Source organism: Marmota marmota, unplaced genomic scaffold (assembly GCF_001458135.2).
Source record: "Marmota marmota marmota unplaced genomic scaffold, marMar, whole genome shotgun sequence".
Classification (NCBI taxonomy): domain Eukaryota; kingdom Metazoa; phylum Chordata; class Mammalia; order Rodentia; family Sciuridae; genus Marmota; species Marmota marmota.
In genome coordinates this window covers 79,717,533-79,735,680 of record NW_026000026.1, presented here as the reverse complement: position 1 = coordinate 79,735,680, position 18,148 = coordinate 79,717,533, and the positions used below count along the sequence as shown (strand labels likewise).

Sequence of the window (18,148 nt, the reverse complement as noted above, 5' to 3'; positions counted from 1 at the left end):
GAATATTCTGTTTAACTTTCAGATATGTGTGGATTTTCCAGAAAAAAATCCTTTTATTGATTTCTAATTTAATTCCTTTGTGACTACAAAGCACACTTTTCATGATTTAAATCCCTTTAAATTTATTGACATTTGTTTTTTTTTTTTGCACCAGAACATGGTTTATCTTGATGAGACTTCCAGATGCACTTGAAAAGAATGTCTGTTCTGGGGAAGGGTTATATAAATGCCAACTATGTCAAGCTGATAAAATTATTCTTCAAGCCTTCTACATCCTTACTATTTTTTTTGTCTACATGTTCTATTAACTACTGAGAGAAATGTGTTGAAATATCCAAATGAAATGGATTTTCTTGTTCTTTCAGCTCTATTACTTACTGCTTCATGTATCTTAAGCACTTTTAAGTAGGCAAGAAGCACTGTTCCAGGATGTAATCAAGGGCCAAGTCTGGACAATGTTCAGAAAAGGAAATGACAGACATTTCTTTTTAGAAAATAAGTCTAGAGAGAGGGAGGCAAATATCAATAAGAATAAACCACATTCTAAGTATGATTTAAAAACTCTAATGACTGTTATGGAAAACAGTATGGTGGCTCCTCAAAAAATGAAAACTAGGACCAGGAACTAATCCAGCCACACTACTGGGTCTATTTACAAAGGAAATGACATCAGTAAGTTGAAGAAGTACTTGCACTCCCATGTTTACTGTAGCACTATTCCTGATAGCCTCAATGGATGAGGGGGTAAAGAAAATATGGCACAAAAAATATATGTGGTAGAAAAGACAGTCTTTTTGATAAATGGTGCTGGGAAAACTGGACATCCCTATGTAGAATGAATTTAGAGACTTATCTTTCACCCTGCACAAAAGCCAAATCAAAACAGACCAAAGACTTGAAAATTAGACCATAAGTCTTGAAACTGGTAGAAGAAAATATAGGGTCAACACTTCATCATATTGGTGCAGGCTCTGACTTCTTCAACAAGACCTTTAAAAGCTCAAGAAATAAAACTAAGAGTGAAAAGTGGGATGCCATTAAATTTAAAAAGCTTCTGCACAGAAAGGAAATAATTAAGAGAGTGAAGAGAGAACCACAGAGTAGGAGATCTTTGCCAGCTACTCCTCTGACAGGGGACTACTATCCAGGATATGTACTCAAAAACTCTATGCCAAAACTCTAAGCTCAATCGATAAATGAGCAAAAGAACTAAATAGAAATTTCTCAAAAGAAGAAACAGAAATGGCCAAGAAATATATAAAAAATGTTCAGCAGCTCTAGCAATTAGGGAAATGCAAATCAAAACTACACTGAGATTTCATCTTACTCCAGTCAGAATGGCAATTAGCAAGAACATGAATAATAATAAATGCTGGTGATGTTGTGGGAACAATTGTTCACTCTTACATTGTTGGTGGGACTACAAATTAGTACAACCACTTTGGAAAGCAGTGTGAAGATTCCTCAAAAAACTAGGAATGGAACTACCATATGACCCAGCTATCCCTTCTCCTCGGTGTTTATCCAAAATAACTAAAATCAGCATACTACAGTGATACTGCCACTACAGTGTTTATAGCAGCACAATTGACAATGGCCAAATTATGGAATCAACACAGATATCTATCAGTAGATGAATGGATTAAAAATTGTGGTATATATACACAATGGATTTCTACACAGCCATAAAGAAAAATGAAATAATGGCATTTGCTGGTAAATGGATAGAATTGGAGAATATCATGCTAAATAAAATCAGCCAGACTCAGAAAGTCAAGGGTCAAATGTTTTTTCTCATATGTAGAAGTTAGAGCAAAATAAGGGAAAGAAGGCAGTGGGATTTGCTATAATAAAGGGAAAGAAGGCAGGGGATTTGCTATAATAAAGATACAGGAAAGATCAGTGGAGTAGATGTAAGAGAACCAGAGGGAGGAAGGAAGGGAAAAAAGGGAAGATAAATAAATAAATTGTGCTATATTCATAAATAAAAATACCAAAGGAGATTTCACTTTTAATATATGTAGAAGAAAGGAAGTTTAATAGAGTAGAGGAGGGAAAATAGGGGGAGGGAGGAGTGTAAGAAAAGGGGGTGGGGCTCAAAATCAAATTCCTTGCATGTATGATTTTGTCATAATGAGTCTAATTATAATTTATAATTATGATGCTCAAAGAACCATCAAGGCTTGCTGAAGGAGAAAATGCCCATTTATTGAGGAATAGCTTTGCATATTTATAGAGGCGGGGGTGGTCTGACAGTTGGCATGGGGTGCTTTTTGATTGGTGGGTAAGGATCAGATGAGCCAGCAGGGCTAGTCTGATTGGTGGGTAAGGATCAGGTGAGCCAGCAGGGCTAGTCTGATTGGTGAGTAAGGATCATGTGAGCCAGCAGGGCTTACCATGGACCGCTCTTCTTGGGGGATGGGGAAGTTAGTCTTTGGAGCCAGGGCGACTCCCAACAGATGCTCTAATAAAAATATTAAAAAGAAAATGTGACACATAGGCACATAAAATAATATAGGCATAAAAATAATGAAGTCCTCCCATCTGTGACAACATGGGTGGAACTGTGGTTCATTAGGTTAGTGAAATGAGCCAGGCACAGAAAGACAAGTACCACATGATCTCACTCATTTGTGGACTCTAAAAGAGTTGATTTCATAGAAATTGAGAATAAAATGGTGATGACCACAGGCTTGGGGGGGCACGGTTGGGGGAGCAGGAGAGACTGATCCATGTGTGCTAAGTCACAGGTAAGAATAAGAAGTTTTGCTGTGCCACTGCACACTAGGGTGACTACAGATATCAGTAAGGTACTGAACATTTATAAAAGCTAGAAAGGTTTTACCATTTCAAAAGGTTTTACCTTTTGAAAGGTTTTACCATTCAGAAATGATAAATGTTTGAGGAGGATACGTTTAACCTGATTTAAACCATATGCAATGCATGCATTGCATGTTACTCCATTTCATGTTTTTAGCAGTCACTTAAAATAAATTTAATGAAAAACCTACAAAGTATTAGAATTCTATGGTGTTCAGTCTGGTTTTCACCAGAAATAACTTATTAGACTTAGGAAGAGAGTCAGGGTAGATATGGAGGGAGCTGAGTCAAATCCTGTGCATAGGCTGCGTGTTGTCCAGTATATGAGAATTGAGCCTAAGGCAGAGGAATTCAAGGAAGATACTGAGAAACTGCACTTGGCTTTGTAAGTCAGGAGGATGCCCATTATGAGCATTTTGGAAGAGAGAGAACTTGGTTTGGATGTTTCATTAAGGGTTCATTTAAGCAGACCCATAACATGTTGATAAATGTAAAGTTAATTTTAAAATAACTGATATGGCCAAAATGATGCTTAGAAAAGCACATTCATTCCAAACACTTTCTAGCTTCCTTCCAACTCCCAATTTCTCATGGTCTGTTCTTCCAAGTTTGGTCAGGTGAGGTCTGGCTGGGATTGAGGTCTAGGAGAGTGAGAGGTCCTGGTTCTAGTGACAGTGTTAGAGCCCTGTAGTTTCCTTCCCTAGTGAGTAACCACATGGGTCTCCAGGGAAGGTCACTGGTATTAGGAACAAGAGTGGCACTGTTCTGAGGTACTTACCCTGACACTTGCCCCTCTTCCTAGGTGGGGCCCTCAATGGGGGAAGTGCACATACAGGGACTGATGGATTCCCAGTTTGGTGGAGGGAGATGACTCACTGATGCTGGTCTATCTGAGAAGCTTAATGTGAGAAGTCAGTGTTGGTCTGGAGAACAATGAGGAACTTACTGATTTTTCTATCCTTTCTCAGGAAGGGCTGGTTCTGAGGAACAGCCCATCTACCTGCTGAGTCAGCTGCAAATGGACTGCTCCACCTACTTCCTCATGGGAGGGACAATGCTCAGGAGTACTGTCCAGTCTCCCAAGGGTGACATTTAGGTAAAACTTTATATGATGCAAAACATTTTAACAGATGTAAGTGGGGAAAGTGGGGACACGCTTGTGGGAAAACTCCTGTCCTTGAGGAGGTGTCAGGAGGGCACTGGTGCAGCCGATAAAGGCTCAGTGGGTCGGGCCTGAAGTGGAAGATGGGGAGGGCCTGCGTAGGGCCTGTCTCTACAGGACCATGGGGAATGGGAGGTGGTTATCACTTCTGCTGGCCTTAGTAGGTAAGGAAGCCCTTGAGACTGGCCATTGCTAGGTAATTTGGGGGCAGAGTTCTGGAATCAGACTGCCCAAAGACATCTATGGCCATGTGAGTACATCCCAAATCTCCATTAGCTTATCACCTCTGTGACTTTGGCCACATCAGTTTTTGTCTCTGTGCCTGAGTTTTCTCATCTATGACCTGTGTATAATGTTTTACTTGCTTAACAAGCTTGTCCTAAGTTTAAATGAGCTAATACAAGTAAAAAACTTAGAATGATATCTGGCCCAGCATGTGTATGTATGTCAATATGTATTTGCTTTTATTGTTTTTATTATTGATCACCACTTCTGAGAGAATCTTAATTGGATGGTCGGAGGGATGTCAGATATTATAATTTTTTTTTTTGTGGGCTTAAGCACCTCAGCCAGCATTTTCTTGAAACAATCTCTAAGGCTGTCACTAGAGTAAGTTTAGAAACACATCTGGATCCTTCTTCGCAGAGGTGAGGTTGACCTAACAAGGTCCGTGTCATTGGTGCCTTTTGTGATGGAATGGATTGGCTACACTGGCACTCCAGCATCTTACACCCTGGTCCGAACTTCAGCAACACAGTACCACAAATTAACTTAGTCATTGCATGTCAGCTGTCTTGGTTGTAAGGCCTGTATTCTCACAATGAAGAATGACATCCCCTGTGTCATATGGGGAGGAGGTACCACTTTCTATTTGTTCACAGTGCCATCCATTGGCTTCCATCTGGGCACCTGTGGGGACCCTGTGCACCACAGATTGCAAAGTTGGTTGGAAAAGGGAAAGAACTAGGAACTAGGGAGAGGGGAAGAAGAAGAAAGGTATCCTTGCATAGCCCCTCAAAGCACCCTGGATTGCAGACATCCTTAACCACAGCAACTGACAGGTAGATTTTAGGCTCAGAGGAATGGCAAAACAGCAAGTGGCCTCAAGCAGTGGGCAATGTGCTAAGCCCTCCTGGGAATTGTCCCTGAGCACTGTGCCTGTGGCTATCACTGGGCATCACTCTGAGCCTGTGTTCTTTTGGCATGGAGTTTCTGAGGAAGGCCTGAGCATTTACTGAAGCTTCTATTCTCTTCCACATGGGTTCCCTCCCTGTGCTGGTGAATATATTACCCCTAGAAACCTTTAATGGCCACATGGGTGTATATTGAGAATGATATCATCCCAGAACATTGATTGTCGATATCAAGTAGGCTGCTCATCTTGGAAGCGAAATGATTCCAGCCTCAGTAACTAATTCTACAGCGAGAGCAGCATAAAAACAGGCTCTTAAGAGCCTGGCACATCCCTTTATGGAGTAGCTGCAGTACTGAGTTTAGCCAAGATGGCTATGGGGATCACAGGTCTCTTGAAGGTGACGAAATTTGCTTTTTCATTTTGAAATTTAAAAATATTTGATTCACATATGTGCTTATGTGTCTCTGCGTGTGTGTGCAGGTGTGTATGCATTTTTAAAGAGCTAGCAGCTTTCAGATAATGGTAAGGCCCCTTTATAGTCCTCCTTGCTCATGTTGCCCTTCTGTATACCCAGAAGTACCTCCTCTTCTGACAATGGTGGTATCTCTACAGTCACTATTCTGGTACTCTTATTAGGTGTATACATGTCCGTGAATAGTTAACAGTACAACTGTGCATTTAAAATAGTCTGCAAAATGATACCCTAATACTGTTGACTTGTGCTCCTTCCACCTATTTTTTGTTTTGGTGTTTTCTCTTTTTATGTCTGTTTTTGCTGATGAGAAGTTTGCTGCCAGCCTTCTGTCATTTGTTTGTAGTTGTTTTCTTTTCTGTCTCTCTGACTTGTGATGAGAACACTTAATATGAAAGCTACTCTTTGAATACTTTAACATGTTTATTCTAATTCCCTTCCATTGCTACTTCTTTCATTTCCTGTTCTTGCAGTGCTGATGCACTCATTGGTTGTATCTGCTGGCTTTCTCTCCTGGTAGTTCATTTCTTTGTGTGATTTGCAACTTTTAACTGTAATAAGTGTTTCTCACTAATTCCACTGTATGGAATTCAAATCCTATTTCTTTTTAAGAAGCAGGCCTGGGTGTTGTTTTTTTAAAAAAATTTTTTTAAATTTGTTCTAATTAGTTATGCATGACAGTAGAATGCATTTATGCATATTGATATATCATACATAAATGGAGTATAATTCCTAATTTTTCTGATTGTACATGTTGTAGAATCACATTGGTCATGCAGTCATATATGTACATAAGGTAATGATGTCTGTTTCTTTCTACTATCCTTCCTACCCCCTCCCCTCCCTTCACTCCCCTCTACCTAATTTAAAGTAAGTCTATTCTTCCCTAGCGGCCCCTCCTTATTGCATCTGCTGCAAATCAAAACTACTCTAAGATTTCATCTCACTCCAGTCAGAATGGCAATTATCAAGAATACAATCAACAATAAATGTTGGCATTTGAATTTTTGACAGAGCTTCTTCAGTGTATACTTGAAAGGTAGAAAAAAGGTTTTAACTCCTTTTTGATTGAAGAGTAACTTTTCCAGGCTTCAGGCTTTTCAGGGAGCACATTTCCAGTTCCCCTGCTTCACAGAGACCCAGGGTCATCACTAGTGTCTGTAGGGGAGGGAGACTAGAAGACCAGTTCTTGGGTCTGAGGACCAAAGTTCAGGCAGAGACCCCAAAGTGTTCCTATGGCATCTGCTCCCACTTACATATAAGGCTTTCTTTCCTGTCTCTCTAGGTTTTCTATTTTTGTCTTTAAAGCTAAATATGTATTAAGATATGTCTTTGTCACATTTCATCCTACCTTGACTTTGAGCAGTTTATTTTTTGAAAGGGTCACCTAGGCTATGGGGAGACGGGCAGTACAGGACTAGAGGTCCTCCCAGCTCCAAACCCACCCTCTAGCTGTGTAAAATGGGTATCCCTTTTGTCCTGCTCTATGACAATCTAGCCTTGTGACTCTGGCAAGAACTTCATCTTTCTGAGCCTCACTTTCTCCACCTGTGATACGGGGACAATGACAGGTCCTGTCTTGCCAGGGTGTTGTGAAGATGGCATGAAATAACACATATGAGCTCTCAGACCAGTGCCTGCTTCCAAGTCAGCTCTTTCAGTAGCCATCATGCTTACTTTTTTGAGCATCAAGTTATATTTCTTTTAAAAATGGTTCTGAAATAAAAAACAATGTCTTTTTTAATCTGGAAAGGGTTTTTAAAACTCCATGCTATCTAGATTAGACACTTTCTAAAAAAGTCCTTCTAGTTGGAACTTTCTTTACTTCTATGTCAGTTCTACAGTAGGAAAGTTAATTTAAGCCAAGCTTGAAACCTAGCAGGGTGAGTGTAAGGATCTCTACTTGAGAATCACTTTCTTCTGGCCTCTGATATTCCTTAAACTCCACTTCACAGCTGTTAGCAAATGTAGTATTTCCTTAGGGATTCACGATAAGCTTGTTGCAGGTGAAGGAATCAGGTCTTAGTGGCCATATGGTGTCCTTGTGGCCATAGTCAGCCTTCTGGCTGTAGTCAGGCTTGCATCCTGGTTCCTCAGCATTGTGTCACCTGCCCCTGGATTTTCTTGCTGAAATCACTTAACTGTAAAAAAATGTTATACTATGGTTTCTCTCTAACCTTTACATGTATGGAAACCTCTTCTACATTTTTCATACAGTGGGCCCTTTGTCTTACAGGGAGGACAGGAGCTGGGGAAGGCTTCATTTTACTTCCTGAGAAGAGGAGCTATTAACAGGAAGCTTTTTCATTTCCCAATGGATCTGTTCAGCAGTTGCTCAGCCTAATTCTTTGTTGATGAGCTGGCGATTGCTATGCCCACTTGGGAAAATGACCATGTCCTGAACCAATGAGAGATGGGTCCAGAGTAGACATGGGGCTGATAACCTCCTCTTGATTCTCACCACATGCTGGTGTGAAGTGCAGGTGGTGTTAGTGCTCAGGCCTGCTTGGGCCTTTTCCCCTTCCTTGGTCTCCCCTCAGGTACAGGAGCTCTACCTTTGCAATGACAAGGCCCAAGGAAGTGACAGAAAGTCAGAGAGTGCCACCTGCTGGCCATGTTGCTCATACCGACATAACATCTGCTCACCAGATGTATCTTCTTAGCATTTTCAGAAGGCCCCAAATCTTCAAGGCCAACAAGGTCTTTTGAATTGGGAATAGGGTTGGCCCAACCCCATCTATTCATTTGATGACTTGAATAATATTTGATTGGTATAATTAGCATAGAAAATCTGGGGTTACATGTTGTCCGGTGGAAGCAAGAAGAAGAGTAGGCCAGTTTGCACAGCTTCTCAGCTCTACCTGAGGTCTGAGATTGAGAGTCACCCAGGGCAACCCAGGAAAAGAAGCCTGTGATTACTTCAGCTCAGGGAGGCTGGTGGTCTCTGCTCACCATGGAGCTCTGCAGCTCCCAGAAAAATCTCAGCAGCAACCTTGATGTTGTATCACTTTAGAGAAAGACCAAAAATGGTCCTGGGGTACTATAAATGGGTCAAGGGCAGGGCAGCAGGGAGACTGTGGGCTCTTTCTTTGCAATCCTTGTAAGAGCCAAATGCCTTCTACTTTCTTCAGAGGGCCAATAAGTAAACTCATGGCTCAAACAGATCTGGACCTTGTTAGCCACAGGCATTGCTATTTCCATACTGCAAGCATGGTGGCTGGGCCTGGGCTGCCCAGATGAGATGGCAGCCACACTTGATGAGGACCTCCTGTTTATTCACAGAATCGTCTCATGATCACTCAAGCTGCCCAGGAGACAGCTACATTGTTCAGTGCAGTGAACTACTACTGCATCGATCAACACAGAATGGTGCTCAAACTTTGGCTTCCACAGGTTATGTAGAGGTGGTTTGTTAAAAAGCCACATTCCTGGGTTGCAACTATAATGATTCTGATTACATCTCAGATAGGGTTAGGATTTCTGATGTAATTAATACTAAAGCAGGTGGGCAATGTTCAGCATGTAGGACTATGCCAGTACATAGCAGTTCTTGAGTGCTAATTATTAAATGTTCATGAATTCTGTGGACTGGTTGCCTAAACATTGGTCCTTGAAGCCAACCATGTTGGTAATATTCACACCACAGAAATTGGCAAATATTAAAAATCAGAGGCTTTTCTTTCCCCCAAATTACTGGATTACCAGCACACAGCCATGACAACTGTTTCAGTGCTATAGATTACCACTGGCATTTGACTTGGGAGAAAATGCTGAGAGCCACGGCCGAGTCTGTATGGCCCCTGGCATTTTGCCAACAGTATTGATTGACAGGCAAGGCATTACTATCCGCCTCTGCCGCAACTTTTGAGTTCTCGCACTATTTTGGAGTTCTCATGGGGATTTCCGGGGATTCCCCGAGAGTTCCCATTGGTTGGGGAAGTGCAGGAGGAGGGATTTCCGGGAGAGATATTTCCGGCTGGGGGTTCCTGGAGAAGCCTCGTGGCGTTCGGGAGGATTCCCCAGGAGCTGTGTGAAGTGTTTTCCTGCAGTTTAAAAATAAAGTTTGTTCCTGCTTCAGTGGCTCGTGATTTGTGCCCAGCCAGACTGCGGCAAGAAAACAATTTTCCTTTGGAAAGTCCTCTAAAGGGCTGCACAATCTTAAGCAAACCCCTTTCCATCTCTAGACCTAAGTTTCCTCAATAGTGTTGAAGTGGATTACTTTTGAAACCTGGTTGCATAATAAAGTCATTTGGAGAGCTCCAACCAATACTGACACTTGGGTCCCATGCCCAGGGAGTCTGGAGCTTCAGACTAACATGGAATGTCAGCACATTGCACGTGTTGGTTCTATTAGTACTTTATTACTCTCTGGGTGAGTATACTTGCTACCAGGGATCTAGATGATATCCAGTGTCCTGGAAATTCTAGATTTTTGACCTGTGCAAGACTACATTGCCTGTGTCTCATTTCCTAGTTAATCCTGATCAGGGAGGAAGAATTCTTTGACATAAGAGAGTGTTCCAGAGAAATAAAAAGTACATGATTAAGCACAAGTCTTTTAAAACATCCACTCTATTTAATTTTTTCTTAAGCAGAAGAATCAGAAGAAAGTGGCATTTTTTATATCTTAGAGTCTCTACTATGGATGAGCATAGTTCATATATTCAATCAATACTCATTTAGACTAGAAGGATGTATAGGAACCAGTCATGGAAGACTAAGGGCAAGATTAGTCCAGGTGGAGGAATAGCACATGTAGGTGCCTGAGGATGGAGAACACATGAAGAGTTCAAGGGTTAGGCAGCCTGCACAAAGTCAGAGGGGAGGCTCTGGAAATGTGCCACCCTTAACCATAAAATAATAGGTGATATTTTATTTGATATCAGTTAGTCTTTTGATGTAAATGAAATTGATTGGAGGGAACTGTTGAACAGCTGAACATGTTCTAATTGCACAGAGTACACAGATCCAAGTGTATATAAATAAGTCATCAATACCACAGTCATGATGGAGGACAGACCCATGGCCCAGAGTTCTCTCATGCTCCTTCCCAGTCACCATCATGCCCCACCCTCCAACACACTAGAACAGCATTAAAAGATTCGTTTTGTCTGCTGGACTTCATACAAATGGACTTACACAGTATGCATTCTTCAGTACCTGGCCACCTTCTCTTTCTATAATATTTTGGGGCTGTATCCATGTTGTTGATTCTGTTAGTACTTTATTACTTTAAAAAAAACTGGGGATTGAACCCAGGTGCATTAAACCACTGAACCACATCCCCAGCCCTTTTCTTTATTTTTTATTTTGAGCAGGATCTCATGAAGTTGCTTAGGGCCTCGATAAATTGCTGAGGCTGGCTTTGAACATGTGATCCTCCTGCCTTAGCCTCCTGAGTTGCTGGGATTATAGGCATGCACCCCCATGCCCAGTACTAATGTATTCTTTTTTACCAAGGCTATATGCCATCGGATCACATGCATCTGATGTCTACTCTCAATAGGTTTCAAAGGAATGTCAGTGGTTATGTCCAGCCTCAGAACCCTGTGTTTGAACCTTCTGTAAAATCCCACCTAGTAGTCATTTGTGGAAATTCTTCCCTTGATGGGATAGCCAGAGTTTTCCAAGGCTGCCCATCCCCATCTCCTCTGCTTACCTCTTGAGATAATTAATGAGATGCATTCCAGTGCCTCCAAAGATCAGTTCTCACACATCTGCCCATTTAGTAAAGGACATGAGGCTACATGACATATTTTATAGACTTCACCTTGTTAGTATTCAGTGTAGGTCATATTATCTTAAAACATTTAAACTTTTACTTCTTTGTTTCAGGAATGCTCAGTGTTATTAACATGACCAGAGTTCCTCTGATTCCAGAGAGATGAAGCCCAGAGCCATTCACTTGCCTTTTATTTCTTAACAATTGCAAAAATAGACTACCCTTGTTCTTTCTGTCCTTGAGAGAGACTGGAGTCCCTTAAAGCGGCATTTTGTGTAAATGAGAAGCAACAGGCAGACATACACTGCATGGGTTGGACTGCATGCAAAAGAAAATACATAGCCCAAGAGCATGGCAGGGTTTACAGAATTTTGCTTTTTTTAAAGTTCTTTACCACATGAGATAAAGGACCTCCCGCCATGCTCCCTTTCTTTCCTTGGGTATGTGATGCATAATGCAGGTAATGAGCAAATGGGACATACAGATCCATGGGAAATGACTTTCATGTGTTCTGTCTCAGTGGCTTTTGCCTTACCCTACTCCCCTGCATGCCACAGCTTTGTGTGGAGCACAAGGAAATAGTGGGCTTCGTCTGAACATAGCCTCTTGAGGTTCTCATTTTTCTGGGGTTGTGCTCAGGCCTCACTTTTTTTAGAAAAGAGCTGTGGATTCTTTCAATTGGAAGAGCCCCCACAAGTGTCTTCTGATAGATGAACAATCTAGATCCAGAGAGGAGACAGACAGCAAAGTTATAAACCTGGGAAAATGATGATTATTATTTTTTTGTTGGGGGATTCAGTCCATTTGAGCTGTTTTACAGAATACTGCAGTCTGTGTGGCTTAATAAACATTTACTTCTCACAGAGCTAGAGCCTGGGAAGTCCAAGACTGGACTCCGAAGAGGGCCCACTTCCTAATTTGAAGGTAACCATCTTTTTCTGCTTCCTCACATATTAGAGACCAGAAAGAGAGAAAGCATGCATTAAAGGGCACTAATCCCAGTCATGAGGGCTCCACCCACCTGGCTGAAGTCCCTCCAAATGCCCACCTCCCAGTGCCATCAATCTGAGGCTTGTGATTTCAACAAAAGAATTTATGGGAATGGGGGTGGTGGGCACAGAGCTCAGTCCATAGCAGTAGGGTTCTTCTGCTTTAGCAACCCCCACATGATGCTGGAGTGACCTTGTAAAGCTAAGCTGAGGAGGGTGTGGGGGAAGGGTTTTGAAACCAGTTGTCCCCTTCCAGGGCATTGCCAGGCCTGTCCCTTTCTCTCATGTTCTGAGGTGGCTGACCAGCTTGTACACAGACAGATTCATCAATCCTTCCAGTCTGTGGGGCACGGGGTGAGTTTTTCACAGACCCCAGGCCTGAAGGGTAGCTTCACAAGGATTCACCAAACTGCGCTTTCCTATCCATGGCCTGCCCACGCCCACCCACCTGCAGGCCAGCCTCTCCGCTCTCTGTAGGTCTCCACAGTTTTCCAGATGTGTGCAGAGAGGTCTCTTGGAGCTTCCACATCAGACAATGGCCACATCCTGCTGCCTCGGCCTTCCCAGGCATTTCTGGAAGGAGACAGCAGCTTTCCTGACAGACAACTGGTTAAACATTAGCAAAATCATCATGAAAAGCCAACCCAAAAAACTATTCTTCTGTCAGGGAACTCAGAAAGCACCCAAAGGAGTCCGGGGTCAGGTGTCCACTCAGATGCCAGGCTTCCTTTCTCTTTCCAGGCAACCCCGTGGGAGCTCCTGTACCTCCTGCCCCAACCCCTGTTCCCATGGCAAAGGAGAGGAGGATCCACTTATGGCTTGTGTTCAGGTGATGCCTTTGCATTTGTAAAGGCTTTATTGAGATATAATTTATGTGCCATATAGTTACTCATTTAAAGCATAAATTTTTACAGCTCAGTGATTTTCTACCAACTGAGCTATATCCCCTGTCCCATACAACTCAATGATTTTTTAGTGTATTCATAGTGCAACAACTGTCACCAGTATTGATTGTACATTTTTAACAAGAACCATTATAGTGTCTATAGCATAGTAAGATAACTATGATTGATAACAATTAATTGAATATTCAAAAATAGTATAGAGCATTTTGAATGTTCCTAACACAAAGAAATGACAAATGTCTGAGGTGATGGCTATGCCATTCACTCTAATCATTATACATTATATACGTGCATCAAAATGTCACACCATACTCCATACATATGTACAAATAATGTGTCAACTAAAGATAAAAAATTAAAAAACACTTCAGAAAGAAATGCAAGCCATCATTCCCCAATTTTTCCATGCCTTCCAGCCCGAAGCAACCTCTATGATATTATATTTATTGATCAGCCTACACTGGACATTCCAAATAAAAAGAATCATAATATGCAGGTTTTTTTCAATTGGCTTAGCATGATGTTTTAAGGCCCTTCCATGTTGTACTCTGAATAGGTATTTCATTTCTTCTTATTGTAGAGTGATATTCCATTGGGTGTATATTTCACATTGTTTCTCCAGTCCCCCATCACCAGACATTTGGGTTGCTTTTACCTTTTGGCTATTATGAATAATGTTGCCATGACCATTCATGTAAAAGCTTTTGTGTGGACACATGTTTTTGTTTCTCTTGGGTACAAAAACTTATGAGTAGGGTTGCTGGATGAAATGACTATATTTAATATTATATTCCACCAGAAGTGTATAGAAGTTCTTATTTCTCACATCCTAGCCAACACTTGTTATTTTCTGACTTTTTGATGGTAGCACTCTCACTGCATATGAAGTGCCATCTCATTGCGGTTTTGATTTGCATTTCCCTGATGACTAATGATGTGGAATATGCTTATTGGCCATTTCATATTGCGTTAGTCCATTTTTTGATACCAATAACGCAATACTAAGGTGTGAAGAAAATAGGTTTATTTTGGCTCAGGTTCTGGTTTGAGGTCCACATGTAGTGATGACCTTCTTGCTGGCAAAGTCCCAAAATAGTGCATGACATTACATGGCACGAGACAGGGATGTGCATGTGTGTCTTCTAGTCTCTCTTCCTCTAAAACTACCAAGATTCAGTCACAGGGTTTCTCCTTAATGACTTCATCTTATGCCAATTATCTCCCAAAGGCTCCTAAATACATAGATAGATCAATACTTCACAGTGGGGATTAAACTCCAAACTACAGTCCGAGTTTCAGGGACAAACCATATTAAACCACAGTACACATCATTTTGTAAATATAGCTCTTCAATCAATTAAAAAAATACCTATTTGGATTCCTTGTCTGATTTTAAAGTAGTTATTTTTTTCATTTTAAAGAATTTTTAATATATTCTAGAAGCAGATCTCTCATCAGATATAAGATTTGCAAAATTTTTCTCCCATTCTGTGGGTTGTCTTTTAATTTCTTGGTGTTTTATTTTATTTTATATTGGGGGGTTACCGGGGATTGAACTCAGGGCCACTCGAACACTGAGGCATATCTCCAGCCCTATTTTGTATTTTTATTTAGAGACAGGGTCTCACTGGGTTGTTTAGCACTCTGCTTTTGCTGAGGCTGGCTTTGAACTCGTGATCCTCCTGCCTCAGTCTCCCAAGCTGCTGGGATTACAGGTGTGGACCACCGTGCCTGGCTTCTTTGTGTTTGATGATACACAAATTTTAAAAGGTTTGACAATGTCCAATTTTTCTAACTTTTCCTGTGTTGCTAGTGCTTTGGCTACCATATTTAAATCCATTGCCAAGTCTGAAATCATGAAGATTTACTTCTATTAGTTTTAAGAGTTTTGGATTTTACATTTAGGTCGTTGATCAGTTTCAATTAATTTATGTATATGATACTTATATCATAACTTTATTCATTTGCAAATTTTCATCCACTTGTCCCAGCACCATTTGTTGAAAGACCCTTCTTTCCCATTGAATGTAGCATCGTTGTGGATAATCAATTAACCATAGGTACATGGGTTTACTTCTGGACTTTCAATTCTATTCCATTGATCTATCCTTATACCAGTACCACCTTATCTTCATTACCATTGTTTTATTCTGTTTTGAAATAAAAAGTGGAAGTTCTCCAATTTCGTTCTTTATTTTCAAGAACCTATTCTGGGTTCCAAATTCTCCAGCTTGTCAATTTCTAACATGAGAAGTTCCTGGGATTCTGATAGGTATTGCGTTGAATCTCTAGATTAATTTGAGGAGTATTGCCATTTAACAATATTATGTCTTCACACCCATGGGCACAGGATGTTTTACATTTATTTAGATCTTTCTTTCCACGATGTTTTATAGTTCTCAGAACATAAGTTTTTCACTTAGTTTGTTAAATTTATTTCTAAATAGTTTATATTTTTGATGCTATTGTAAATTGAGTTGTTAAATTTCTTTCAGATTGTTCATTGCTAGTGTATAGAAATACAGTTTTTTTTTTTTGGTATATTGTTATTATATCCTGCAACCTTGCTAAATTTGTTTATTAGTTCTAATAGTTTTTAAATGAATGCTTTATGGTTTCTCTATAAACATTATGTTGCCTGAGAATATAAGTCTATATAAATCTCTCCCTCCGGGCTGGAGCCGCTGGCCTTGAAGGCGAGTGGACTAATAGGCGCAGGTGAGAGCAGGAAGGAGAGGAGGCGGGGAGGACACCGGCGGCCTGGTGTCCCCGCGCCCGGGACCCGAACACCGGGCAGCAGCGGGGCTGGCAGCACCTGCTCGCGCGCACCCCGCACTATTCCAGCCCAGCGGCTCCGGAGCCCAAAGGGGGTGTGGACCACAGGGCAGCGCGTCCCCGCCCGGCCTCGGGGACGGGCCCCGGGACCCACCTCTCGGCCAGCGTCTGGAGCCAGAGGCTCCTGCTCCGGCCCCTGCGACCGGCTCATGAATCCTGCCCGTCGTCTGGGGTCTGGGATTCCAGGGCGAGCCAAGCGAAATAGGAGAGCTCGCCATCCATGATGAGGGCTCACGGGCTGGCAGCGCGGGGGGCGCGGCCGCTCGCTGCTGCCACCTGCTGGACGCGCGGGCGCGAGTCCGAGGCCCCGCCCCGCTGGGCTTCTGCCTGGCTCCTGGGGGCCTGGGGCTTGCAATGGGACCCTGGTGTCCTGGGGCCAACAAGAGGATGCTTGAGTGCTTGTTTTTCTTCTCTTGATACAGGATCTACGGGCTAAACTATGAGAGGGAAAGAAACTTCTTGGGAGGGGCTGGGAAGGAAAGACTTTGCGGGAAGAGGGTTCCCACCGCAGCCCTGGTGCTTCTGAGAAGCTGGGTGCAGTCTAGTCACCAGAGCTTGTCACTGCTGTGTGGGCCTGGTCTTCCTCCGCTGGAGAATGCGGCTGGACTGGTGCGTGAGGTATTGGGGATTCCCACAGCCTTCTACCATATGTCACCATATTTTCTATTGTTCTACCCTGTTTTTCTTCCACTCCCATGGCTAATTAATTTCTTGTCTGTTTATTCATTCTCATTCTCTCCCTCTCTCCCCCCCTCCCCTCCATGAGAAAATAGATTTCTTTGTGGACTTTACCACTGCTTTACTTCCCCCTCCCCCGACCACCTAGAGTGGTAGCTGCTCAGTAGTGTTTAGTAAATATTTGTTGAATGAACACCCTAAGTCATCTTTAGAATTTCTTCCACTTTCCATATTCCAGGAACCTGTAAATGTACATTGCATTTTTTTTTCCTGAGAATCAATAATTAAGAAAGCTAATAGTTCTGTGGTCAAGAGTCTGGTTCCATTACTTGGTAGATATGTGACCTTTCAAAATTTACTCAGCCTCCCAGAGAATCAAGTTCTTCATCTGTAAGATATTACCTCCCTCATGGGTCGGTTGTGTGTTAAATGAATAAATCCATTAAAATACTTAGTGCAGTATGTTCATACAAAGATATCAATATATGTTATCACTATCACTGCTCACTTACATCTACCTTTGATTGACAAGCCCATCATCTCTCTTTCTACTGGTGCAGGCCTGCTAGACCTTTCCACAGTTTAACCTTATTACTTCGCCTTTCTTTGCCTGGAATGTGTGGTGAACTCTGTTATCTTTGGGATTTTAGAGCCTCTTCTTTCCTCTGGGTTAAATACAGTGATGCTAAATGAAGCTGACCTGAGTATCTCTTTCCATCTCCTGCAAGAGAAGTACTGGGGTTTCTGGTTGTTTCCTTTCTCAGTCTCTGGTCCTTCCCTTATACATGTGGTTAGAATTGACCCCGCCTCATTATTTTACAGGCTTGTGAGAATGTGAATGAAAGTGCTTTCAAAGCAACATAAATGTGAAGGTGACATGGTCTTGAATCCTTTCCCTTTATTTCAGGGAAATAAAGATGAATTTCGAGATGAATTCTTTTCATGAATTTTTTCCTCTGTGGTGAAAATTTTCCCCCAGTTCTGTGAACTCCATTCAATGAAATGTATCCAATTCTTCCCTGCACCCCACAATTAGCAAGATGCTTCTTGGAATATTTCTTTCCCCACTCTTTCCACCTTTTTTATTGGTGCATTAGATTTGTTGTTAAATATTCATACATGCAGACAATAGAACAATATAATTTGGTCAATATCACTCCCTAGCACTTCCCTTCCCCCTTCCTACCCCCATCCCTTTCCTCTACTGATGTCCCTTTGATTTTCATTAGATCTCTACTCCCCTACATTTCCCCCCCTTTTTCTGCTCTAGCTTCCACATATGAGGGAAAACACATGGTCCTTGACTTTGAGTTTGGCTTATTTTATTTAACATGATGGTCTCAAATTCCATCCAATTTCCTGCAAATGACATAATTTCAATTTTTCTTTATGGCTGAAAAAACTCCAGTGTGTGTGTGTGTATATGTGTG

General features: G+C 41.8%; 1 protein-coding gene across 7 annotated transcripts in view; it reads right to left on the bottom strand.

Annotated features, from left to right (window-relative positions):
- Ablim3 (actin binding LIM protein family member 3) overlaps window positions 1–16,463 on the bottom strand; it is a 144,487-nt gene extending 128,024 nt beyond the window's left edge. For 2 of the 7 annotated variants that reach the window (XM_048811769.1, XM_048811771.1), the window contains exon 1: window positions 16,135–16,303. In XM_048811769.1, coding sequence (XP_048667726.1) covers window positions 16,135–16,258 — 124 coding nt within the window. In that variant the 5' untranslated portion in view covers window positions 16,259–16,303. Of the gene's footprint in view, window positions 1–16,134 lie in introns of all 7 variants that reach the window. The other 5 variants (XM_048811774.1, XM_048811775.1, XM_048811776.1 and 2 more) reach the window with 4 other exon arrangements.
- Between the last annotated feature and the right edge of the window lie 1,685 nt (window positions 16,464–18,148).